The following is a 24,949-nucleotide window of genomic DNA, read 5'->3' on the forward strand; positions in this document are numbered from 1 at the left end:
AACAACAGAATGATAAGAGATTTCATTCTCGAGCAAAAGATTGCTCGAAGCAGAGAAAAGAAGAATTTGAACCAGACAGGAAGATGCGGAAAGCAACACCAGAAAAAATGAGATGAAGGCAACATCCATCGCAATGGTACTGAAACTAGGAAGAAGAGAAATGACACTGGGCACACAAGCCGTGTAAAGAAGATCAAAAAGGAGTAGTCAGTCGAGCACAGCCATGAGTTGATTGTTCAATTCGTGAGCAATGGGGAAGAACCCTCGTGTCTTACTCGGCATCCATGTCGTCGTCGAGATCAATGGCGTCTGGGTTGGCTGGGGCTGCCGGTGCTTCGCCAGCTGGCTTAGGCCGGTTGCCGCCCTCGGGGCCGGTACTGGCAGCGACGAAGCCCACGGGGGCACGCGCCTGGCGTTCAAGGGCGGCCATGGCATCGGCACGGTCTGCGTCTTCCTCGCCATCCTGGCCTTCGCCGTCCTTGGGACGTTGTTGGCTGCGTGCAATGGCCTGCGATGCAATGAAACTGACATCGGTACTGTGAAAGTTAGCAAGAGGTCCGTAAGGTCACGCGTAAGGGTAGACATACTTGTATTGAGCCTGGACACTTCTTTTGACGCGCAGCATCTCTTTGAATGTGTCCTCGTTGCCGTGCTGAACTTCGAAAGATTCCCATTTCGACCAGAAGGCCGCGTTGGTTCGGGGATCGCAGAACTGGGAAGCGTGGCCGTAAATGGCACGGGCACGGTCGATCTCCCCCAGGCGTCGCTCCATCTCCGCGAACTTCAGACACATTTCCTTAGCCTCCTGGTCTGGCAGAGCGGCAATGGCTCGCTCGTAAATGGGTCTTGCAGAGGTCAAACCAAAGTTTGAAGCAGACTTGGTAATGTAGAATTCGAACATTTCGAAACGATCCTCGTCGGAGACGGAACGAGTTGCTCGCTCGTAAATCCGCATAGCATGACGTGCCAGGCCTCGTTCTTCTTCTAAATTACCATACATCAAGTATAGCGGCTTGGCGAACTTGGGGGGACATCCGTCCAAGGCTTGTTCAAAGAGATCACGCAGCCTCTCAATGCCAATTTTGCGATCAACGGCTTTGGTCAAATAGAGATTCCAAAGCTCAAACGCAACTGGATAGCTGAAAAGATCCAAGCCGCGCTCGTACACCTTGAATGAGTCTTCGTAGTAGTTGTTCTCTTCCAAAAGGTTTGCAAAGTTGACGACTGTCTGGGGTGTCGCAATACGCAGCTCAAAGATCCGTTCATAGACTTTTCGTGTCTCATCAAGGGAGGCAACACTCTCGACGAGATCAACGTAGAAACTCCACAGCTTCCAACTTTTGTGCACGCGCTGTTGCGGTGACAAGTCCTCGTCAAAGTAATCCACGGTGGACTTTTTGGGTGCTTGAGTCGCCTTGACCATAATGCTGACGGCCTGGTCAAAGTTCTCTGCACGAAGCTCCATCTCCGCCCATTCGCACCAGGTCTCAGCAAGCTCAGCAACCGACTTGAAGGGAACCTTGACGGCCTTGTCGAATATGACCCTGGCGGTCTCCAAGTCTCCGCCACTCTCATAGAGCTTGGCATAGTTGACCCATAGCTCAGAAAACTTACCATGAGCTTTCTTCGGGCTGATGGCCGCAATAGCAGCTGTGTAGGTGTTGACAGCTTCTTGCTTATTATCTCCCCACAGAGCCACCCGCTTTTCCCATTCAATGACGTTGTGAGGGTTCTGGCGAAGCAGAACATCATTCACTAAGAATGGGCGTCGGTCCATCAATTGCTCAAAGCGCAGCATGCGTAGATCAAGGTCGAAGTCCGCATCTTCGTCAAGCTTGCCTTTCTCTGAACGGACAGCCGCAGCCTCCATCAAACTACCGATGACTGACTCTTCAAACTCAACGTAGGAGTCGAAGATCAGAGTGAAATCACGAACCGTCATGACAGTCATGATACCCTCCTCGAAAACATCTCTTGCCTTCTCAAAATTGCCCTTGGTGATCCAGTAGGTCGCCAAGCCAGTCCAGAGTTTTCCTCGCTGGTCGGCGAATCGATCTATACCGCTTCGCAGAATGGCATCAACATCAATTCCCACCTGCGGACCGGTCTCGATCTTCTTGGCCTTGGAGACCAAAAGGTCGACCATCTCGGTCCACAACTGGAAATTGCTTTTACCATTCTTGGATTGGAAGCGCGAGTTGTCAAGAACGTCCATGTAGACTTTGACAGCCTCTGTGTAGTGACCCATCTCCACCAAGAGTTCAATGTACTCCTCTGCATTCTCTGGATGAATCTGCATGTAGCGCGCCCAGATCTTGACGGCAGTCTGTCCTGATGCGGAACGCGCAAAGCTCTTATAGAGTCTCCAAATTCGGTTATGCTGGGTGACCGGCAGGGCACGCAGGGCGCGATCGAAAGTGCGCCGGGTCTGGGTCACGAGCGGTTGCTGGAGTAAAAATGACAAATACATCTCCCAGATACGAGGCATTTTATTCAGAAGAATCAAAGCTCGTTCGAAGAGAGCATTGACCTTGAGGTATTCGGCGCGATAGACCGTGGGATTGCGCCCCTTCAGATGTTTAGTTCGGAAATCCAAATACTACATCAATCGTTAATTAGTCAACTTCCAGCCAGTACAAGAACCTCACGGGAAAGAATCTCACCATCTTCCACAGTTTGTACGACCGGGGCAATTGTCGGCAGGCGCGCTCCATGATCTATGGTAATTGAATGTCAGCGATCGCCCTTGTATTTGAAAGGCCGTAGGTTTGGCAGAAACATACAAAGGCTTGTTCATAGAGGGTGCCATGTTGCTGCTTCCATTCGATGTAGGCAAGCCATGGCTTGACACTGCCGGCATCGCGAAGCAGATCTTGTTCGTACACAGTATCTTGATCAGTCTTTTGGGGGAAAAGATCAGCACAAATAGTAGCAGTTGGACTCAATGGGAGCTTACGATCAGGTAAAAGTCCGGCCGGGACGCCGATGATCGGTCCATCTGTGCGTGCTGCCGGTGTGATCTCGGGGGCAGAAGCGTCCCTGGCATTGCGCCACTCGGTTCGAGCGGGATCGAATCACACGGTTCAACAGAACAGCATAGGATGTTGGCGCAAGCAAGTGACACAGGCGCGCGAAGGATGAAACTGGCGACGAAGTCGTATGTCCATCACGTGATGGCAGCCGTATCGAGTGGGCGGTGGAGCTTCACTTATCGGCGTCATATCGAAGTGGCATCTGAGCTGATCGTCTACGTTTGTATCTTTAAGCTGCCGTCATGTCGGGTGCTGTGGTGAGTATATTCTATCGGTGACATCTACAGACACTAATTATGTCTCTTTACAGGGCCGAGAGCCAGTCTTCCCGACTCGTCAGTCGCTGGGATTGATGAAGAGCAAACTGAAGGGGGCTGAGATCGGACATAGCTTGTTGAAGCGAAAGAGTGAGGCCTTGACAAAGTATGTTCCCTCGACTATCAATGGCTTGAGTGCTTGACTGACAATTAACTTCTGCAAACAGACGTTTCCGAGGTACGATGCCGCAACAACGCGCGTCCATACCCCCCACACTTTACGGAAACTAATCACAGCTGGCAGAAATCACACGACGCATAGATGAGGCCAAGCAGAAGATGGGGCGGGTCATGCAGATTGCAGCCTTCTCTCTTGCCGAAGTGAGCTATGCCGTGGGCGGAGACATCGGATACCAGATTCAGGAATCCGCCAAACAGGCCCGCTTCCGTGTGCGAGCCAAGCACGAGAACGTCTCGGGTGTCTTCCTCCCCCAATTTGAAAGTCATACCGAAACTACCATCAACGATTTTGGCTTGACTGGCCTTGGAAAGGGTGGACAGCAGATCCAACGCTGCCGGGAGACATACGCGCGGGCCGTGGAGACCTTGGTGGAGCTGGCTAGTCTACAGGTATGAATGACGGAATTATAGACATTAGATATGGAAGTCTCACTAATACTCCTCAGACTGCATTTTTGATTCTTGATGAGGTGATCAAGGTTGTGAACCGAAGAGGTAAGCAGTATCTATTCGGCATCCTCGTATTGTATAGTTGCTAACATGTATCATCTAGTTAACGCTATGTAAGTCGTTGTCTACTTAATTATGCTTAGATATGGAAAGCCTCGAAACTAACAGCATCACCTCCAGTGAGCACGTCATTATTCCCCGAACTGAAAACACCATCAAATGTTCGTACTACCATTCCTCATCACCAAATGTTGCACCTTCTGATCCAAAGACAGACATCAACTCCGAACTCGATGAACTCGATCGAGAGGAGTTCTACCGGCTCAAAAAGGTCTCTGGTAAGAAGCAGAGAGACGTTGCCGAGGCAGACGCCGAGATCCTCGCAGCCCGTCAGAAGGCAGCGGAGAAGGAGGCAGCGAACGACACTCCAGCTGTTGCGGCTCCATCTACAGACGAAACCGAGATACCCGATGTTCTCGGTGAGCAAGAAGACAACGATGTCATCTTCTAGTGAAATTTCTTTATCGCTTCCTCTTACTTTGGACAAGCGTCCTTTGCATATTTTTGACATCTGTGCCAACCTTCCACTTGTTTCATCACGTACTCCAGCCTAGTGGCTCAGCTACCGAGTATATACATATTATCTTGGAAATCCTACTACCGGAGTCGTATGTGCCATGTCTACGTACCGTTCTTATGTTAATGTAGATAGACCAAGGTGGTATCAACGAGTCTCTTCGCAAGGTCATATCGCAGATACATAAAGCGAGCTAGAACCCCCTCCAAACGCCAAATGAACAAGACAGGGATATTTGGAGCTGCGCGAACCACAGCCATATTTACTGCCGCTGGAACGTGACACGAATTGGCTTGCTCTGCTCTCCCATGGGCATACCTGCCGTAGCCTCCTTCGCACTAATAGCACCTGACTCGGTCTCATACTCGACGAATGCAATGCCCTTGCGGCCGGGTACCATTCTGACTTCCTGGAATCCTTCGAAACGACCAAAGACCGCCGCAAGACCCTCCTGGCTAGCGTCGTCGGGCAGATCCCGCAGGAAGAGAATCTTGTTGGGAGGCAGATACTCATCGGGAATAACAGCAGTCGTAGCACCGGAGGTAGGCTTGAGACCGGCGCCCTTCGTGGTCTTTGCCGGGCGTGTGGTGTCGATAGGCGCGGCGGCCGGACGCTTGAGCTTCTTCTGGGCCTCGAGGGCATCGTGCGCTTGTTGGCGTTCTGCAGGTGGAATCGACAGTAGTTAGTATAAGATTCCTCCGACACAGTCTGCATAACAGGGGGATGAATTCGTTGTAGCCCACCTTTCTCAGCTAAGCGTTTCCGCTTGTGAGCCTCCAGCTCCTCGGAGCCACCTTCGCGGAGAACTGTAGCATCGCTTCGAGTCTTCGCGTAATCCAGAACCATTGGCTTGTCAAAGAGCTCGAAGCCGTTCACCTCGTCAATGGCGCGGGTTGCGGCATCGACGCTGTCAAAGACGATAAACGCCTGGCCCTTGGCCTTCAGGTTGGTCTTCGCGACAATCTCGAGCACATTGCCGAATTCCGAGAAGATCTCTTCCAGTGCGACCTTGAGCTGCTCAACCTTGATCCGTTCCTCTAAATTCTTGACCTGTGGGATTGGAAAAGTGTCACGGTTAGTCGGCCGGCGCGAGCATTATTGCAGGCAGGAAGGGGAAGGAACAGCGTACGTAGACACTGAAAGGCCGAGTTAGCGGGTTGGCTGCGTCAATATCAAGGGAGCAAGCACATACGTGGAATTTGGAGGAACACCAGCCGATACACCTGCGGCTGCCATGGTTGCGACAGTTGCAGCTCCCGGAATGATCTGGAGACGAGGTTGAGCTCTGCAGCTGGTGAACGTAAGTTTGACTGGACATCAGGCATTTAAAGCCCTGACTTTACATCAACCAGCATCATTGGTCTAGTGGTAGAATTCGTCGTTGCCATCGACGAGGCCCGTGTTCGATTCACGGATGATGCAATGCTTTTTTGTCAACTTTTTCCCCTTACCCTTTGCCAATTCTACTCCATGTACTCATTTAACTATTCTTCATCAAGGGTTCGTTTCTCTTGCGCACCGAAAGACTTCGAGCCTTTGTCGCAGAATTATTGTTTGGGTCAAGATTTATTGATTCGAATTATTTGTTACAATTGGCATCCGTGAGATCAGTCAGATCTACTTAACGGCCAGCTCAACCTTCACACTTTCCATCCTGTCCTTTAATTGGTTGGGCTGTGCAGACCAATCCTCATACTTGACCATCTCAGAGCCCGTTACAGTAAAGAGATAGTCTGCAGCGCTGGCCCGAACCTGGTATGTAGATTAGCAAAGTTTCATCGCATATAGACCGCTTGACAAACATACCCTTGGAAAAGGATGTACCAACAACCCAATCAATTTCTTCAGGACACCATTACGCAAAGGCCCAAGCCTCGCGAGGGCCCCATAAACCTTGACACCAGCTTCCAGACGTGCGATGTTCGACGACCGGAAGTGCGCTTTTTGAACCAGAACAAAGACACTTCGGAAAACTGGATCAAGCTCATTCCAGGGACAGCAAAGCTGTCTATCACGAATGCAAGGAGCTCGATGGTGGGAATGGCATAGCGATCATCTTGGACGTTATCACTTAGGATGGTCGATAGCACTCGTAACATCTCAATCAAGACAGCCTGGCGTTGCGTCGCTCCATAAGAATTGATAAATTGGATCAAAGCCGAGCGCGATGCTCGGATAAGACCCTCAGTGCCTGCGACCGCAGAAGTTACCAGTCCTTGTAACAGTGGCAAACGTAACCATTGGACGTTGTAGAGTGTGATCAATTGATCAAAGTATTTTTGCGACGAAACGTGACTGAAATGCTCATATTTACTGCTTCCGTCAGCACTGGCAGCATAGATAAGCAAGGATAAAATACTTTTTCAAGGCAACTGGGAAATCCGCAAATTGCCAAAAACTTTGCAAGCAGAGCCATGCCTGAAGTCTGACCTTGTCAAGCTTCTCAGATGCAAGGCGACAAATACAACCAACCAGTTTTTTGGCCAGTTCCGAGTGTAAAGCTGTGTAAGATTCTTGCTGTAAGATAATACCTGCAGCCTGAATTGCTTCCACTCGAATAAGAGATCCGACGTCACCTCGTCTATCCGTGGTGTAGTCGTTGAGGAAGCTGATCACGCCAGTGGCCATCAATTCGGTAGAAGCTGATGGAAGGTTAGTCCTGAGTCCTCCGTAGCCAGAAGCGGGGAGGGACTTGCTTGTGTATGGCAAAATATTGGCAGCCAAACATTTTACAGCAGCTACTCGCTTTTCAATCAACTCCTCCTTCTCTGCGCACCGAAGTACTTCCTCAATGATACTATTTTGCAGATCATGTGATCCTTGAAGCTGCTTGAAAACTGCACCGAGTGCTAGAATTTGGCCACGACCGCTTGGTGACCTTGACGAAATATGCAGATAAGAAATCCACTCCTGCACCGTCTCCCGCTGCTTGAGCGGTGTTAAGAGCGGGAAAATTGTGGATAAAGCGTCCGACGACCTCTCAATTGAAATATCGTCACTTCGAGAGACACAAAGTGACAGAACGCGCAAGACCCTATCGAGCACAGCATCCGAGGGCTGGCCATGGCCGACAGAGACGGCTGAACGAGAAATCGAGGCAATCAGACAGCATGATGCCTCTGATGTCAATTCAGGGCGAGAATTCTGGAAGGTTAGGTCATTGTCGGTAGGGCCAGTCGGAGACCCGAAAATGTTCCATATCTTGGATATCTGAGACAAGACCTCTTTCCCTTCAGGTGTTTCCCTCCTGGTTGGTGATGCTTCTACTTCAAGAACAAAAGCATCAATTGCAGCTGCGATAGACAGGAAACAGCCATGTCGCGACTCCACATCACTTCGAGGAATACAAGGAAGTCTCAGCAAAAGACGTCGTAAAACCACAGCCATCGTCTCAAGACTTTCCTGTGCACTCAATGTTCCGATTGATTGAGCTGCTTGTCTCCTGGACTCAGCATCAGGAGAACCGATACCTCGCCAATTCATCAAAGCCTCCAAAAGCGGACTCCAGTACATGGAATCTAGAGAGACTGTTGCTTTCGCCACATCAATCATAGCGCGTGAGCGCCGCGCAACGGCATGGTAGTCGACAATCTGCACCAAAGGAATGCCTTCGGTAATGGTGTTTGGGTGACGGCCGATCAACTCTTGTAAGGCGGCAGAAGCACCGCGTCGAATGTTGCCAGAGGGGTCCGTACAAGCAGAGCAGACGAGTTCAACAGCCAACTTCTGTAGAACCCCAACCTCGCTAATGCCAGAAATTGAAGGAATGACTTGCGCCGGCAACGCTTGCAACTCCGAAGTGGTGTACTTCCGAGACATGGCCCAGACACCAAAGCAGGCAGCATCCCGCACGCCCGTTCCCACGGAACTGCCTGTCGATGATCTCTGCTCGAATACGAGACCCAGAACAAGAGAATGAAGAATATCCGGAAGTTGCCGGAGTGGAGGCGCACGCCGGAAAAGTAGGTGGGACAGAGTAAGGACTAGGCCATGCCATCGCTGTGCATCAACAGCGCTAAGATTACGCTTGAAAGTTTCAATGCCAGTTTTGAGTGCCTCTAGTGGCGTCACCAAAGAACCGTTCTCTTTTTCATAGAGGATGTTCTCTCCCAGCGAGCCAATGACAGCTTCGATAATCTCAGCGCCCATTTCTAGATCCAACTTTAAGGTGATCACACTGAGAGCTTTGCTCGAAGCGAGTCGCACAGGCGTATCCTTGTCCGCCAAGGAGACCAGGAAATGGTCAATGACCTCTTCTAGGATGCTCGTCAATTGATCATCTGTCATGCTGTTGTCTTTACGCTCGCTCAGCGACAAAGCCATGACTGCGATATTGCGAAGGATCTTGATCACGGTCTTTCTCGCAAGGGCGGATGACTTAATGATTGAGGACACCTTTGATTGTCTTTGTGAGACGCTAAGTGTCTGCTCAAAGACACTTTTTAGCATAGGAGCAAAATCTTCAACCTGACCGGAGCCGGCTAGGCGGGCAATGAAAGAAAGAACACCGATGCAAGAGTAGACAGATGGTACTTCCGCGTTCTCCTCGGGTTGCATTGTATCGAAAGCCCATCTCGTTAGCCTGCTGAGAAGTCCAAGTCTTTGCATGTCCCCACGCAGGATAAGCCGTGCCAGAAGGGCGGTTCCCGCCTCGCGCTCCTTGCCGGAGGTATTGATGTAATGCAACGCCAGCGACAAGATTGACTTCGCAAGCATCGGAGTCTGTGGAGAAAGCTCACCCAGTTGGCTCGGATTTTTATAAGGGACTGGAATATCTTCTGATGACAGCGAAGAAAGATCGAACGGTGCGAGAAGAAGATGCGACAGCCAAACTAGCATCATATAACGCTCTTCCCATTTTAAAGTCTGAGGCTCGTCATCTATCAGATCTTCTGCTGTATCTGTGCTGCCCAGTGAGTCCCATTCGATAAAAGCACGCAGCATTGAATCGAGGTACTTGGGCTCATTGTTCAAGAACCGGCTGATGACCTTGACACCACGGACTTTGCAGAAAGTATAGAGCAATCTGCAGATGGCTCTTGGAAGCGGATAAAGAGCAGCACCCTGTGAATTTCTCGCCGTTTTCGAAGCATACTGGCCACGGTGCTTCAGCAAGTAAGCCAGGAAGGCATCTACTAAAGGAGGTAGCAGCTTGTGAAGATGCGGGTCTAGCAGCTGGGGCCATTCTTGAAAAGGTTCGAGCTGTTGCATTCAATTAGCATTCACTTTCCATTCTCATTAATGATTTCAGTGAGTATGTGATAAGCGTACAAGGCCGACAAGCTTCTCTGTCTTGGCTACTGGCGCCCATTTGCGTGGGGTACGGAGAGGGGTCCCATTGTGAACTCTCCACAGCAGCGATGGCAGCTTTGTCGAAAACTCCGTCACCAAATCACTAGAAGCCCGTTGAAGTTTAACTTCCCGGTCATCGGCTGCATCCATCGCGGAGCTTGGAATTTGGCCTTTTTTGAGACTCGAAGGATCGGGAAAAGCGTCAACGGCGGGACGGGTCATGTGACATCAACAGATCGATACGGGGCAGTAAATCAGCGAAGGTGCGTTAGTAGATTGTATTTCTATAAATCACCTAAACAAGATGGTGAATTTGAGATTGGTCTTCAACATAATAAACAATAGGTAAAGACGTCACGAACCAGATTACATAGTGACATACAACTATATATCCTTCAGTTCAATGGAAGATACTCAGATAGAGAACGCAAAAGAAGGAGACACGGACAGCAATCGGATGCTAAGCATTGATTCTGTAGCTTTGATAACATTGTTACTTATCAGAGACTTAACACTCCTGTGCATTTCCGTCTTTTCGTCTTCTAAGGCAGGCTAAGTCGTCAATTGACATAGAGGCAGAGATGACCGATTTCATACAAACTCTCATAAGTCATCATCATCAGTATCTTCGCCATGAAGGCGAAGGCGAGGTATGAGGGGCCCCTCATAGGAGTCGGCAAGCCTTGACATGGTGTTTCTTATATTGATTACTGCAATTGCAATCGCGAGAGAATTCCAGACATCCTGATCTATCTCCAACATGTCAAATTGACCAAGGTATTTCACTCGAGGTTCCGAGTCTTCAATCCAGATGATGGAGTTGGGATTTGTATCCAGAGACACGATGCTCAATATGGGACCACAAATGAGAAAACCAATCAGTGTAGGCCAGTACTTGAAGGGTTCAGGCTGCTTTGACCGACCACGGCTAGCCAGGCGCTGCAAAACTATCGAAAATCTGTCCTGGTGGGACTCAGTATGCATTTTTTGATGTTGATTGGCCAGCGACTCCATCTTGTTAGAAATTCCATGGATCGCAGAAAGGGCAGTAAGAGTTGACTTCTGGGTGTAGATAATATGGACAGGAAGTGACTTTGACGTGACTCTCAAGGCTGCATCTGTAATAGCCCAACGCATATACTTCTCGATGTATCTTCGAATCACCACTTGAGGCTGGAGAGTAAGCAGTCTGCAGTCTCGAACGAAACCACCAACTTTAAGAAGTTCTCGGAAGGCACGAATTGCCGCAAAATCGGTGCCTTTGTGCGTGTGGAAAGGCAATTTCTTTTCCTCCTCATCACTGATATCTGGAACAGCGAATAGCGATTCAGGTAGTGTGCTGAAGTCCATTGACCATGTGAACGACATAACTGGTTTGATTCCGCGAAGGGCTAGGCCGAGATACAAGTTCGTTTCTTCCTCCGACATTTTGCTATCATCCGGCACTTTCACAGCTGTAGCCAGCCGACGGGCTTTCTCTCGTGTAAGAATATTCTCGATGTCCTCACGGTCAAGAAAGTGATCTTCGTTTTCTTCTCCGGAGCTTGACCCGCTGTAGACAGAAAGATCATCAACATGATAATCCTTTTCTGAAAAGTCTCTTCTGGATCTTCTAAAGGAGTACTTTGGCGATGTTGAAGTGGAAAGCTTCCAGTTGCCTTTCCTTGAATTAGTGATCTGTGTCTTTGGAAGATCGGAGGGTGTGCTGTAGAACATGTCTTCACCATCTTCATCTTTGATCTCTCTGTCAACTTCAGGAGCGTTGTGTTTTTCGGGACCGGATGCAGCGCGCAGACTTTCAGTTGAATTGGAATACGAACCAAATGGAGAAAAGCCATGTGTTGGACTTGGATTTAGCTTTACGCGCTTCGCTGCGCCCTGAGTACTGGGGTCGTCAATAGTGCAAGCCCGCTTCACGGACAAGCTTTGGAAAGTCTCAGTGGAACTGCCACAAGTCGGAGGGTTTTGTTCAAGAGTTGGAGAGAGCATAGAAGCCTCGGCTTGGAGTTTCCCTCTTTTGGTCTTTCCGGTCGTCGTTCTCTCAATCTTGATACGCTTCAGTGTGGCCTGAGCATCGGACTCATTGTCCGCAGGAGAAGCTCGCTTGCGTGGCATCGAGTTGGCCCACGTAGAAGAGGCTGAAGGAGAGAAGAGAGGGGCGACAGATGTTGCACGTATGATCTGTTAAAGGCTGTCGACCGAAGCGGTCAAAGTTGATGATCTCAGAAGTAGTCGGTGTCGGGAAGCCGGAGTTTGGGGAAATGCAATCAATCTAGGATGTACAAAATGAAAACGAAACAGTATGGCGAGTGTTGGGCGTATGAGCTGAAAGTATCCGGCGACCAAAATTGGTCAAAATCGAAGATAGGTCCAGTAGTTGACGATAGTTTGCATGAGTTGGCGCATGGAAGCTGGAGGTAGCAACTGGCGGTAGATTCACATCGACGTCTGCGACGAATCATGCAACCTATACCCCGAGATGATCACCAGGTGAGTATTGAGAAGATGAAGGAAGCACAAGAAATTAATACGGTTGAGATGAGACACCAAGAAAGAAGAGAAGCCACTCGACAAAGGCTGGACGAGATTGGAGGAAAGACGAATGTTACCAGTCGGACGACAAAGAAGCGGCCGCATTTCTCGTTACAAAGAGCTCGGCGGTAAACCTTTCCATCGGAAGGTGTGGTAAGTTAGGAGACGAGTCCCCCGCGGAGAGACTCGACTTGAAAGTTCTCGTCGGGCTGAACATGGTCGAGATCCATGAAAGAAGAGTGCAAACAAAGGTGTGAAAATAGATGTGAAAGCGAGAAGGGTGGGACGATAAAAATAGAGAATAATTGGGATCGAACAGTCGAGACTCAACAGTCGAGAAGCCATAGTCTATAACGTGCTTATTTCAACTACATGGTAACAAGTGAGGTCGTTCAGTTCCCAATTATCAGAATAGCGCCTTTTGAACTCATCATCATACATTACAAGGGTTTTCCCAGCGCGGGATGTTATTAGTTCGTATTTGCATTTCCTGATCACATGGGAATCTCATCCACTCCAGCAATATGACTGCGAAACACGCCCCCTAAGGCCCCGCGCCGAGCCCACGCCAGAATGCGCAGTCCTATTAACTCGAAATCCATCAACCATCAACCACCAACCATCATCTCATGCTTTTGAGAAAACACCTCGTCCCCATTCATGCGATCATAATCCACCCTGCCCACGCTCAAGAACGCATCCCTGAACATTCATGACCCGGCATGGCGTGGAACAGTCATCGAAAATTCGCCAGCAAAAAAAAAAATAAATAAATAAGAGCAATTTAGATAAGCAAGAAGAAACTCAACCGCAAACGCAATGTCGTCGCCCCGTTCCTTACGACACTTGGCGAACGAAGCATGCATAGCGAAGCGATTCGTAGCTGGCGTCTACGCCGGCTCGCAACCAAACAAAACTGCGATGGGTATGTAGAGCAATTTGAAGAGAAGAAGGTGGGAAGCACCTGGAGCTCGAGTGAAATCGATTGTGGGGAAGCCTGACTCAATGTGCAAAGTCGATTGTCGACTCGTCTCACAGCCGGATGGCGGCACTTGCTCAAGCAAGAAAGAGTGTTTTATATGAGGTATCCCGAGTTCAAGCAAAGTCGGCGGTGTAGGAGAAGCCGCGGAATTCTTCCTGCATGGCTTGCGATAGTACTGGAGTAGAAGAAAATTAGCAATAGTGGCTTGGAACGGGCAATCAGTGAACTCATACCGGATTGAACAGGGGTCAAGACAGGGGTAACGCTGGTGAACTCCTGGTCAAAGTTGCTGGTATCCGTCGGGCTGGTGATAGTGGGAATGAACGGAGGAGGAACACGCTTGTGGTAGATATCGTCCCAGTTGATGTTGCGGAAGAATGCGTGCGACATGACCTCTTGCGCATCAGTAGGACCGGACCCGAGACGCAGTTCCGGCTCGCGGGTCAGCAGCTTCTGCAGAATAGAAACCGAGTCGCGAGGCATGTGAATAGGGTAGAGAGGCTCATCTGCTAGAATGGCATCGTAAATTTCATCCTCGTCTTCACCACGGAAGGGAGACTGCTGCAAAAGCATCTGGTAGATGAGGACACCAAACGCCCACCAATCAACCGCTCGGCCATACTTCTTATCAAGCAATATCTGATCAAAATGTTAGCAATTCGGGTTCAAGTGTTGACGTTTCAGCAAGCAACACGTACCTCTGGGGCCATGAATTCGGGAGTACCACAGAATGTGCTAGTCGTGCTGCCGTACCACATGTCCTCCTTGCAGAGACCGTAATCGGCAATCTTAATGTGACCGTCGAGAGTCAAGAGAATGTTGTCCAGCTTCAGATCACGGTAAATGACACCGTTTTCGTGGAAGTACTTCAGAGCCAAGCAAACCTCAGCGGCATAGAACCTGGTAGATCAGTCAGTAACCAAATGTACAAAACGAAAGTCGAGAGAACTTACTGAGCCCTCTTCAAACCGAACTGGCCACGCTGAATATGCAGCATCAGGTCACCACCGCTGATGTATTCCATGACAAAGTAAACACGAGTCTCTGTCTGGAAACAGGCGTGCAAGGTAAGCAAAAACGGGTGGCGCTCCTTGTTGGCAATCAAGAAGACACGCTTCTCGGACTTGGTGCTCTCCACCTCATCGTTCTCAATAATGAACTCCTTCTTCAGCACCTTGATGGCATACAGCTTGCGAGTGCTCTTGGTCTCCGCCAGCATGACCTTTCCGAAGTTACCCTTTCCAAGCACAGCAAGGAAGTTGAAGTGATCCAATCCAATGCGGGTCTGGGGCTTGGCAACCGGTTCCTCCTTGACGGGAGCTATCTGGTGTTGCATGGGCTGCATCGGTTGCTGGGGCGGAGGCATGCCGTAGTGAGCAGGCGGACCAACCGGCTGCTGGGGCACTGCCTGTGGCGGAGGAGGTTTCTGGAAATCGGCATAGGCAGCTGGGTCATAGTGGGCATAACCAGCAGGGGCGGTGGAGCCTGCGCCGGGGGACGAGTCACTTCCGCTAGATCGTGAATGTTAGTGCCTGGAAAAAACCGCATCGCAGAGAGTACATACCCGATGTCTGCTGTGTAGGGCTACGCAGGTTAATTGCCACTTCAGCCGCCGTCTCTGCGGGTCCGAGAGCTGGCTTCGGAGGCAATGCGTGGCGAGCAGCTTGTTGCCCAGCCGTTGGTGACTGTGAAGTCTTTAAGGAGTTAGTCGCAGCGCTTATCGCATCTGCAGAGGGTTGTCTGGGAAGTGCCCCATAGGGACCTTCTTTGGGTTTTGGGGGGTAGGAAGGGGCGGCATTGTCTTGCGGGGGTTGCGGCGGACCGCCTGGTCGAAGGGTACGGTTGCTGAGACCGGTACTGACAGAAGTTGTATTGATGTGATGCCTCGTGCGAATTAGGGTCTCCAGGATCTGATTCGCCGCCTCCATCGACATGCCACAGAAATCGGGCACCAGATGCGTGCAATGAGCGTGAGAAGTAAGCCCACATTCTATAAAATTAAGAAAAATGTTAGAGGTCTGCCAGGCTAGAATAACTGAATATGAAATCTTCGCTTACCGGTACATCGCTTTGCGTTCTTGCGCCCGAAGGGGAGCAGGTAGCCGCAGTGGCAGCACCAGTTGGCGGAAAGATTGGAGAAACCCTCGAATCGATGAGGAATGCGGTGGTTAATCTTCTCTTCGTCGGGGTCGGTCTCGTAATTGGCTTTACTGATACATTTGGTGACCACCTTGGGGTAGCATTTGCGATGGCAGGTATATTTGCAGTCCGCACATTGCATGCCCGTAGCGTACTTGAGGAACTCTCCACAAAGAGCGCAGCGCATGATGTTGTAGAACTGCTGGGTGACGAATTTGTGACCCTGCTTCTCGTGAACCTCTTCCTTCTTCTGGCGCACGGCACCCTGACGGTTGAGACCAATGTCGAAGGGCCGACGATCCTTGAGTTGCTTGGCTATATGAGATGTCAGCATGTTTCGTAGTGCTTCTATAGGTGATTTGCACTCTACCAAAGCTCATCGAGAGATTAATACGGCCAAAAGGTTCCAATGCAAACCAAGAGTCGATCATTACAGTCGGGGGCGCATTCGGGTTGTCTCCTCCCCTGAGGCCCTGAAGTGGGCCCCATTGCCCCGTGGCTGGCACCGTGAGAGGAGCCTTGAGGGGATCCGAGATGGTCAGATCGATTGCCGCCAGAGTTCTCCATCTTGTCGGCAGACACCCATCCAGAAGCGTTCAACTCTGTCTCAATCTTCTTGCGACGCATCTCCTCCGCAATATCGGAAATGCGCACCCACAGCATACCGATAGGGGTGGGGCGATCTCCAGATTTGTCGTAAACAGTAAGCTCGATCTCGTTCGCCTTATCGATATCGATGGAGAACGATTCGTCCAGCCATTTGTCGGTCCTAGTCGCTTTTGTCCTCGCCTTAATCGTATCTTCCACCTTGACAATGACATATGTCTCGGGGCCACGGGAGAAGCGGGAGCTGGCGGCGTGATCGACATCCTTCACCGCGTGAATGCGCATAGTGAGAAGACCGGTCAGTGGTTTGCGCATGTCGGGACTGCTTAGACTCTCGTCTGTACTGTTATTAGTCTCTGACGAACAAAGCACGACCTCCATCAGAAAATTTAACTCGACATACCATCATTAGCATCGGAAGACTCAATATCAACGTGGAGATCCTCGTATCGCTTCAGAGCCTGCTTGAGCAACTGAATCTTCTGGTTACTTTCAATGCGGCGACCCTCTGCATCGGCACGACTCTTGCGATCGCCCTCATCCTGGTACAAGCGGACCATTTTCTCGATGCCAGCCTTGTATTGCTTCTCCACACTCAATTTGAACTCGAGCTGAGAAAGCATGAGCTGAATCTTCGGGCCGAGATACGGAGTATCATATTTGATAAGATCTGAGACATTCACGTCAGTCAGCATTCCAAGGGCTCAGATTCCTCCGCGACGTAGAGTAATATAGTCCAGATCAGGACGATGGGGATCAACCGAACGTACCAAGCTTTGTGTAGTTGGGCCGCGCCTTCGGAATGGGAGCGTAAGGCCGGGGGTCTGGGAATGGAGCGCCGGAAGGCATCGAGCCGGTACCTCCCTGAGTGTATCCGTAGGCATCACCATCGCCATCGCCCAAGTATCCGCTGCCGTCTTTGGGCGGGGAAGAGGACCAGAGCCGGGCGCATGGCGTTGACCATGGGGCGAGCCACCCTCATTGGATGTATAACGGACCTGGAGCTCTCGCATTTTCTCTTCGAGGTAAGCGATATTTTTGCGGCCATCACGGATGTTGGCATCGACACGTTGTTGCACGAGGGGATTGTCGGTAGACTGCCGCATGTTGCTGGCGGCGGCGATGAGGGCCTTCTCCCGCTCGATCTTTCGGTAGACCGAGGCAATAACCTCGTCGCCGTCCATGATGGGCAGGCAGGTCGGGTTTTGGGGGGGGGGGTGGGTTGGAGTGGACAAGGCAAGACGGGGAGAGGTGGAGGAGTGAAAGGGTTTCGCGGGGCTCTTGTTGACAGGGGGGGGGGGGCCAACGGTAGACGGTAGGCCACTTCAGAAAATGCGAGAGGATCGGGCCACACAAGATAAGCCCAGAATAAAGCAATCTTAGGCCAAAAGTGTTTGTGGCAAAAATCTACAATGACATCTACACGTGTGGCTAGCCCTGTCTGAGACACTCTGCTCACCCGGGCTGATCTCAATCTTTACGAGGGGTGCCCTAGGCGGGCTAGGCGGGGGCCTAACTAGCGTCAATACATCGAACGACACACGCCGAAGTCATCCTAGTGCGACTCTCCTTACGTGGAGGGACCGAGTTTGCTGATCTCCGTTACATTGCACACATTCTTTTCGCTGCATGACTTGTCCACCGGGGTTTGTGTGGTTCCGATCCTTTGTGGGCACGTGTCTACATTGAGCACCGATGATGGAATCGACATGGAATTGACGAAGAATGGCAGTACTGACCAAAACCCCGATTTGGTTCGGAGACGTGCTCATGAGGAGAATCACGCCGGTTCTTTCTCGTACAGCGGATAATCCTGCCTTGCAAGGTTGGACATGTAAGTTGTACACTGCAAATCCATCGACCTACTTTCGGCCTCCGGTCTAGACCATCTGGATCCAGAGGATCGAGGGGGCTCCAGGTGTAAAAGGCCCAATCTTCGGAGCCTATAAGCAAATACAGCCCTGCAGCAATGCCCGTCTCCAATCCCTGCTCGGGTGTATCATATCGGGAAATACATCAACTTTACTCCGATCTCTTCGAGATCTTCGGCAGCAACAACCAGCTTGCCGCCATGACACCATACAACCCAATACAGATTGGATGCAGCACCATTGTCCCTACATTCTGTGCTAGAATACCGGTCACGAAAGGCGAGAACGCACCTCCACTGCTGCCAAGGGCACTGATGAAACTCAGGCTGGAAATATGCATGCTGCGTGGCAGCAATTTGGTGAAGACGGCGGTGGCAGATGGGTAAACTGGACCCAGCAAGAGACCCAAGATAGCCACTGATACTGCTTCTCCGATGACATTTGGGACTAACCAGGTCAACAATTGGAAAGCGACAGCTCCGGCTATCATTACCACCACGGCAATCTTATGTCCTATCTTGGCTGCAGGGTGTGTCAACAGGAACCGGCCGACGGTGATGCCGGCCCAGAAACCTGCACTGACGTATCCGACCCGGGAAGGGTCCCCATGTCGATAACTAATCAGGAAAGAAACAATCCAGCCAGATACAGAGACCTCTGCACCCTGATAGGCGAAGATGAACATAGCACCGAGGAGCGTGGTGCGGTTCCGAATGGCTCTTTTGAAGAGCTGCGCTCGGGTCGGAATTTCACCTGCACCCTCAGGACGGGGAGTAGTAGGCTGCACCGCTCTGTGCGGCTCCTCGGGCGTATCATGCTCATAGTTGAGGAATGCCCAAGTAGAGTAGCCTAGATTAATGAGGGAAAATGTCAAAGAGACAGCATAGAAGAACGACCATCGGATGCCATGCGAGACCATGGCGGTTGCAAATAATGGGGCCACTGTGCCACCTATACCATAGCTGCCATGGAAACAGCCCAAGGCCGTGGTGGATTTGGCCAAGTTGGCACAATAAACATTACTCAGTGCCAGGCCAAGCGCGATACCAAAGCCGAGTGGCAAGAAGCAGGCCACGACAACAGGGAACGGGGGCTGGCATATGATCACGATATAGCTAATAGCCAAAAGAGACATGGCAAATGCATAGCTTTTCGAGCGACCCAATTTGTTCTCAATAGTATGAGTGATGGGCGCCGCAGAAATGAATCCCAAGGCATTAGCCACGAAGATGAGCGAGACAACCGCATATCCGATGCTATAGTGCTTCTCAATATATGGGATCAAGGCACCGGGCGCACTGTCGTTCATGCCGTTTCCAAAATTGATCAGACAGCAGCTCAATAGCCGCCATTTGGTTCTCCATGAGGCCGAGGTGCGATCTGGAGCCCATTCTGAGGCTTCGTCTGCAATGGCCTCTGGTGAGTGGCTCTCCAGTACGCTAGGTGTGGGTGATGATGCCCCTGTACGCAGTTGTGTCACTAGATCAGAAGGCAAATGAGAAGACTTTTGTGGCGAGACTTCATTCATTTCATACCCCGGCGGACATAGTGCAATGCCTTGATTGTCCTTCTGTACTGCGGGAGGTGGCGTAGAGACATGCGGAGAGCTTTCGATCTCTATGAAAGCTCTGAAACTCGAAGATGTCATCGTGGGGAGTCCGGACGGATCTCAGAAGACCCGCAAGACTGAATAACAGGGTATGGTAAATAAGGTGAGTAGAAGTAGATGGAAAACTGGCTTCATAAAGGTACAGTGCGGACGCAGTGAGCTCTCCCATGCATGGATAATCAAGAAAAAGCCAAATGTCGAATGCTTGCCATATTGAATGAATCCCGCCTCTCAGTAGACCTATGACACCCACGAACCCCTCAAATCATCAACTTCGTGTGCGCTGTGGAGGCAACTGGGGGTCTTTTGTCATCAACGGCGGTAACGCGGAAAATAGTGCGGAGAAAGCCCCGCCGATAAGCTCAAAATTTCTCCCACACATTTACCTTGTGAGCCATTGCTCCTCCACCACGCTTTTTTCCAAAGCAATCAGTCAGCCTACGAGATGGCCCCTCCTCGCCGCAAGGTCCTGGCTACGGCCGAGGAAACCATGTTCCCTCCGGACGAACTCGCCGACACACACTTGATCGCACGTGCGATTAAGGCTACCGGCAACAACATCTATCTCATTGAGCTGCCGGACAAGAAGCAGATGCTGGTCGAGCTACCTGCTCGCTTCCGGTCGACTTTCTGGATTAAGCGCGGCTCTTTCGTTGTGGTCGACACCTCCACGTCGGAGGAGCGGGATAACAAGATCGGCGGAGAAATTATCAACATCGTGCGGGACGAGAAGGCCTGGAGGAAGGCTTCCTTCTGGTAGGCAACTTTGAAGTTTGCTCATGAGAATCTACTTGATCGGTGTGCTAATTCATCTCTACTCACAGGCCGAAGGAATTCCCCAAGCAGGCAGTTGTCGCCGCCGATTCCGACAGCGAGGAGGAAGAATCTCGGGTCGGCAGGATGCCTTCCTCGGATGAAGAATCCGATGCTTGATTGAATTATTTACAATCACGAAGCGAGCTGAAACAACGCCGCCCGTTATTGTGGGCGTGCTGTCCTGCCCCCAGCGGCTCCTCCACGCTCAGTATCAACTTTGTTCAGCCCGAACCAGATACCAATGACCTGCAGGATAAGGACGGAGACCACAAGCTTTGAACTAAGGTCGGTACTGGGGAAAACGTTCCAAGCCCACTCCTGCATCGCCCAGCCGCTCAGAATGAGAACTGGGTGGATGCGACTAAGCCAGAGAACGATCGGAGTGGCCCACGCCAGATAGGCGTAAAACTGGTAATGCATGGATCTTGCGCATAGCAAGCCAATAACTAGCGAGCTCAGCATCGAGGCCAAGATATATCTTTTTGAAAGGGTCTCCGTCGATTGGCGACCTCGAATCACGTTCTGAAGAAAGCGGAGCATGTTGGTTCCTGATGGCCTCACCCATACGATAGCGAAGATAGCAAGCAGAGAGACGTGCAGAACTAGCAAAGCCAAAGAGAATTCTCTCGAAAAGAAAAGTCTCCTCGCCTATAAATCTCCAGTTCACCGTCCATTTAAACAAGAACTGCCTAGACAGCTCAAAGGACTTGGAAATGTAGCCAATCGGATTGGTTTGGAGGAAAGGCATAGCGAGCAAGACCTGATTTCCGTGCCGTCAGCATTCAGTTTTCTTTGAAGCTGAAAGTATGGTCTCACCTGGATGAGGACGGCCATAAGACCAAGCCCAACACTTCGCGCCAATCCCACGCTTAGGAGCAGAATGATGCCAACAGCAGGCGCGAACAATACCAGGGTCATCTTGATACCGGTACCCAAAGACCACGCCGCGACACCAGCAGTCCACTTGCGCTTCATGAAAAGGTAGATCGCAATCCACATGACAAAAGTCGCGACGCCATCGTTGAACATGCGCAATATGAAGATGCTATGAAGACGTTTGGACAAGGCCAGGAGCGGGAAGAGGTACGGCGGAGCTCCGACCTGCCTATAACAAGCCATAACGACAATCAAGGTGGCCAGGTATAGAGCGGCAAATAGAATCTGGCCGAGGAGGATATCGCGACCTTCATCGGTAAGGTGGTAGAGGAAGGTGTAGATGTAGACGTGCGCGGCGGGGTAGACGAGGGGGCCTGTTGAGCCCTTGATGGCTGTATAGTCGCGTTCGCCAGAGACATACAGGGACACTTGCTGCATATAGGTTGACCAGTCAATCTCGGTGTCTGCGGCTGCGATTAGCTCGGGCTTGTCTAGATGGGATAGGCCGCCGGCTCACAGGAGATCTTCGAAATTACAAGAGCGCAGAGGACTGCATCACCCAGGACAAGAAGGGGAGCGATCCATTGTGTGTGCCGTGGATGGGTCAGCACGTCGCGTATGAATGCTGTCAATGCCATTGCGGCGTGGTGGTTGACGGAGGAGATCAATGTGGCCTGAGGAGCCGCTTCCTAGATTGAGTGTGACGCGCAAGCACACCCGTCTACAACACAATTCATAGTAGCCGGTAATGATGTCTGATTTTAAAATACTTGATTTTGAGTTCTGTGATAGTTTCCCTTTTTATACATTTTATACATGATGAGGACCTGGGGCTCGCGGTGACACGACTAGCACGTCTATCCAAGCGTCCCAACAACCACTGTATCCAACTCAATCCACCCACACTGCCAATTCCATGGTATCATTAAACAAAAGAACAAAGAAAGTATGCCGTTATCAAATAGCATCGCGATTGAACGACGACACGGAGCCTATCGTTCGGTCTTAGTGGCCTTCATCAGACGATCCCAGTGACTGGGGCTGCTGGCTCGGCGCATCACGGAATCCCAGCAACTGACCAAGAACACCTTTAGGCTTTGGTACAGGGCACTCGTGGCCGACCTGTGCAAGTTTCTCAGCCTCCTCCTCCATCTGGAAGAAGGTAGACACTTCCTCGTCGGTGGATCCGGAAGGTGTCGGTTGGTCAGGTGGAGGCGCATCTGCCCCCATCTCAACGTCTTTCCTCCGCCGGCGTCGGATTCGTGGCACTTGTTGCCCATCGGCTGTGATGATCATTTCTGAGTCGGCGAAGGTACGTCGCGGGGACGGACAGGGAAAGACGTGCGGAATGCCGACGACCAGCAACGATGCCAGCAAGGTGCCGGCGAACAGGCCTGTTGTTGACCGCGACCGCGGATGAAGATGCGGTGGCATTGTGACGAGATGTGTGATTCGTATAGAGAGTGGAGGAGGTCTCGGGTGGGTGCGACTTGAAGGAGGGTAGGCGTGGCCGGCTTCGTTCTTTTTTTTTTACCTGGCCATCGAAATGCTCAGGGTGGGGACGGAGAGGAGAGACCGCGGGATGAATAGGAACGGTCCAAAGGTCAATTGAATCAATGCCAATACCTGAGAGCAGGCGAGTCGCGAGAATCCGGGGTCAGTGGAGGGTTGGAGGAGCAAAGATTGAAGGTTCTGGTGTCCGATCTTCTAATCTTATCTTCCGCCGTCGTGATTGGATCTTCGGTCGCGCAGAGTCAGTCCGACGCTTCACTCCGCCCTTTTCTCGCGTACCCTGTTCGCAATGATGTGTCTATACCTTTCATACCCTGACTTGATTATCTGATCTTTGTCCCCCTCTACTAGGGGAGGCCTCTCTCTCTCTCTCCCTCTTTCCCTCTCTCTCTCTCTCCCCCCCGCCACCCCTTCTCCCTCTCCGTCTGCGTCTCCTTCTCCACCCCCCATCCCACTCCTCATCCACCATGAGCGACCTCGATCGGTAAAGCGTCTGCCCCTGAGAACCCTGTTGGTTTGGTCACTAACATATTTTCCTCAGGGCGATCGAGCAGCTGCGGGCATGCCGCCTGATCCCCGAATCACAAGTGCGCGAACTGTGCTACAAGGCGCGGGAGCTATTAATCGAAGAGGGCAATGTCGTGTCTGTCGATGCACCAGTCACTATCTGCGGAGATATCCATGGACAATTTCATGACCTGATGGAGTTGTTCCGTGTCGGCGGTGACGTCCCCGATACCAATTACCTATTCATGGGCGATTTCGTCGACCGCGGGTTCTATTCACTTGAATCTTTCCTCCTCCTTCTCTGTCTCAAAGTGCGCTATCCTGATCGCATCACCCTCATTCGCGGCAACCACGAGTCGCGACAGATTACAACCGTCTACGGATTCTACGACGAGTGCATTCGAAAGTACGGTAGCGCCAACGTATGGCGATACTGCTGCGAAGTGTTCGACTACCTGGCGTTGGGCGCGATAGTGCTCGGTGCCAGCTCGGGTCTCGAGCCTACCACATCCTATGCTAATGAGACAACCCAATCAACCATTCCGATTGACGATGGCGAGTTGGAAACTGAAGTCCTGAATTCGCAAGGCGAAGTCACGTTCAGCACATACCGCCAGCGACAGCGCGCCTCTTCTGATACATCTACAGACTCGCGGGCTATATCACCCCTGCGAGATATCTCCGCTGCACCAGGTCAGACTACCCCATCTCGTACTGGTGCGCCCGGCACAGGCGCCAGTGGGGATGGAAACGGAAGCGCAACGACTACTCGGACGGGCGCTGTGCTCTGTGTGCACGGCGGACTATCGCCCCTGATAGATTCCGTGGACAAGATCCGACTGATCGATCGCAAACAAGAAGTGCCCCATGAGGGCGCCATGTGCGATCTTCTCTGGTCTGACCCCGACGAGATCGAAGGGTGGGGTCTGAGCCCGCGCGGCGCTGGATTCCTCTTTGGTAGTGATATTGTTAAACAGTTTAACCACCTGAACGGACTATCGCTGGTTGCGCGCGCGCATCAGCTTGTTATGGAAGGTTATAAAGAGATGTTCGATGGTGGCATCGTCACGGTGTGGTCTGCTCCGAACTACTGCTACCGATGCGGTAACGTTGCTGCGATCCTGGAGCTCGGTGAAGATGCTAGTAATGGGGGCTGTGTGGCACGCAGTAATGGAGAATACGGTCGAAGCAATGGCGTGACGGACGCCAACACAGTTGTCAGTCCTGGGAGAAGATACCGTGTCTTTGAGGCCGCGGCCCAGGATACAAGGGGCATGCCTGCAAAGAAGCCCGTCGCTGACTATTTCCTGGTAAGTGCTCTATCCTTCCGAATGCGGCTCTTTTGAACTGCAACTAACTGCTGACTCAGTGATACCACCCACTGCATGCTTTTATGTCTCGTCTGTACGGGTTCTTGAAGCCTTTCGATTGGCCTAGCATTTCGTGTCTTGGTGTTCATGTATTTCCTGCGAACCTAATGATCATTGATGACGGATTTTTCCACTTGATTTTCTCTTTGCCAATCTTACTTTCCATGATTCTGTTGAATCATGTTGCGGTGACACCTATTTTCCATTCTAGGTATCTGTTGGTAATCACAAGCTGCAGCTGTGATTGGAGTTAAGAGAAAAAAATACTCAATATGCTCTCA

General features: G+C 51.1%; 11 protein-coding genes across 11 annotated transcripts; 3 read left to right on the forward strand and 8 right to left on the reverse strand.

Annotated features, from left to right (window-relative positions):
- Positions 1-271: 271 nt before the first annotated feature.
- N7477_003612 (mRNA splicing protein SYF1) lies at positions 272-3,046 on the reverse strand (the record flags this gene model as incomplete). Its single annotated transcript, XM_056965275.1, has 5 exons — positions 272-536; positions 588-2,599; positions 2,664-2,717; positions 2,784-2,900; positions 2,957-3,046. The coding sequence occupies 5 exons, from the start codon at positions 3,044-3,046 to the stop codon at positions 272-274; spliced, it is 2,538 nt and encodes an 845-aa protein (XP_056825228.1).
- A 228-nt stretch (positions 3,047-3,274) lies between these two features.
- On the forward strand, positions 3,275-4,490 carry N7477_003613 (H(+)-transporting V1 sector ATPase subunit D; the record flags this gene model as incomplete). The annotated part of the gene is made up of 6 exons (XM_056965276.1): positions 3,275-3,289; positions 3,343-3,459; positions 3,587-3,919; positions 3,976-4,024; positions 4,083-4,092; positions 4,148-4,490. The coding sequence occupies 6 exons, from the start codon at positions 3,275-3,277 to the stop codon at positions 4,488-4,490; spliced, it is 867 nt and encodes a 288-aa protein (XP_056825229.1).
- A 328-nt stretch (positions 4,491-4,818) lies between these two features.
- On the reverse strand, positions 4,819-5,792 carry N7477_003614 (U1A/U2B'/SNF family RNA-binding protein; the record flags this gene model as incomplete). Its single annotated transcript, XM_056965277.1, has 3 exons — positions 4,819-5,216; positions 5,300-5,606; positions 5,766-5,792. The coding sequence occupies 3 exons, from the start codon at positions 5,790-5,792 to the stop codon at positions 4,819-4,821; spliced, it is 732 nt and encodes a 243-aa protein (XP_056825230.1).
- Positions 5,793-6,878: 1,086 nt separating this feature from the next.
- On the reverse strand, positions 6,879-9,998 carry N7477_003615 (uncharacterized protein; the record flags this gene model as incomplete). The annotated part of the gene is made up of 2 exons (XM_056965278.1): positions 6,879-9,758; positions 9,828-9,998. 2 exons carry the CDS (start codon positions 9,996-9,998, stop codon positions 6,879-6,881), a joined length of 3,051 nt encoding a protein of 1,016 aa, XP_056825231.1.
- A 453-nt stretch (positions 9,999-10,451) lies between these two features.
- Positions 10,452-11,963, reverse strand: N7477_003616 (uncharacterized protein; the record flags this gene model as incomplete). Its single annotated transcript, XM_056965279.1, has 1 exon — positions 10,452-11,963. The coding sequence occupies one exon, from the start codon at positions 11,961-11,963 to the stop codon at positions 10,452-10,454; it is 1,512 nt and encodes a 503-aa protein (XP_056825232.1).
- Positions 11,964-14,873: 2,910 nt separating this feature from the next.
- Positions 14,874-17,291, reverse strand: pkcA (protein kinase c; the record flags this gene model as incomplete). The annotated part of the gene is made up of 5 exons (XM_056965280.1): positions 14,874-15,352; positions 15,421-15,876; positions 15,936-16,445; positions 16,511-16,777; positions 16,829-17,291. The coding sequence occupies 5 exons, from the start codon at positions 17,289-17,291 to the stop codon at positions 14,874-14,876; spliced, it is 2,175 nt and encodes a 724-aa protein (XP_056825233.1).
- Positions 17,292-18,129: 838 nt separating this feature from the next.
- N7477_003618 (putative MFS efflux transporter) lies at positions 18,130-19,626 on the reverse strand (the record flags this gene model as incomplete). Its single annotated transcript, XM_056965281.1, has 1 exon — positions 18,130-19,626. One exon carries the CDS (start codon positions 19,624-19,626, stop codon positions 18,130-18,132), a length of 1,497 nt encoding a protein of 498 aa, XP_056825234.1.
- A 406-nt stretch (positions 19,627-20,032) lies between these two features.
- On the forward strand, positions 20,033-20,520 carry N7477_003619 (putative eukaryotic translation initiation factor eIF1a-like protein; the record flags this gene model as incomplete). The annotated part of the gene is made up of 2 exons (XM_056965282.1): positions 20,033-20,343; positions 20,412-20,520. The coding sequence occupies 2 exons, from the start codon at positions 20,033-20,035 to the stop codon at positions 20,518-20,520; spliced, it is 420 nt and encodes a 139-aa protein (XP_056825235.1).
- A 45-nt stretch (positions 20,521-20,565) lies between these two features.
- Positions 20,566-21,917, reverse strand: alg3 (dolichyl-P-Man:Man(5)GlcNAc(2)-PP-dolichol alpha-1,3-mannosyltransferase; the record flags this gene model as incomplete). Its single annotated transcript, XM_056965283.1, is given in 5 exon segments — positions 20,566-20,811; positions 20,851-21,051; positions 21,071-21,163; positions 21,220-21,743; positions 21,797-21,917. The coding sequence occupies 5 exon segments, from the start codon at positions 21,915-21,917 to the stop codon at positions 20,566-20,568; spliced, it is 1,185 nt and encodes a 394-aa protein (XP_056825236.1).
- Positions 21,918-22,284: 367 nt separating this feature from the next.
- Positions 22,285-22,713, reverse strand: N7477_003621 (uncharacterized protein; the record flags this gene model as incomplete). The annotated part of the gene is made up of 1 exon (XM_056965284.1): positions 22,285-22,713. The coding sequence occupies one exon, from the start codon at positions 22,711-22,713 to the stop codon at positions 22,285-22,287; it is 429 nt and encodes a 142-aa protein (XP_056825237.1).
- A 545-nt stretch (positions 22,714-23,258) lies between these two features.
- On the forward strand, positions 23,259-24,670 carry N7477_003622 (serine/threonine-protein phosphatase; the record flags this gene model as incomplete). The annotated part of the gene is made up of 3 exons (XM_056965285.1): positions 23,259-23,275; positions 23,333-24,608; positions 24,668-24,670. The coding sequence occupies 3 exons, from the start codon at positions 23,259-23,261 to the stop codon at positions 24,668-24,670; spliced, it is 1,296 nt and encodes a 431-aa protein (XP_056825238.1).
- Positions 24,671-24,949: the final 279 nt, after the last annotated feature.

The sequence above is a fragment of the Penicillium maclennaniae genome (assembly GCF_028827695.1).
Source record: "Penicillium maclennaniae strain IBT 15551 chromosome Unknown utg000003l:1.0-5670915.0:1.0-5674809.0, whole genome shotgun sequence".
Classification (NCBI taxonomy): Eukaryota; Fungi; Ascomycota; class Eurotiomycetes; order Eurotiales; family Aspergillaceae; genus Penicillium; species Penicillium maclennaniae.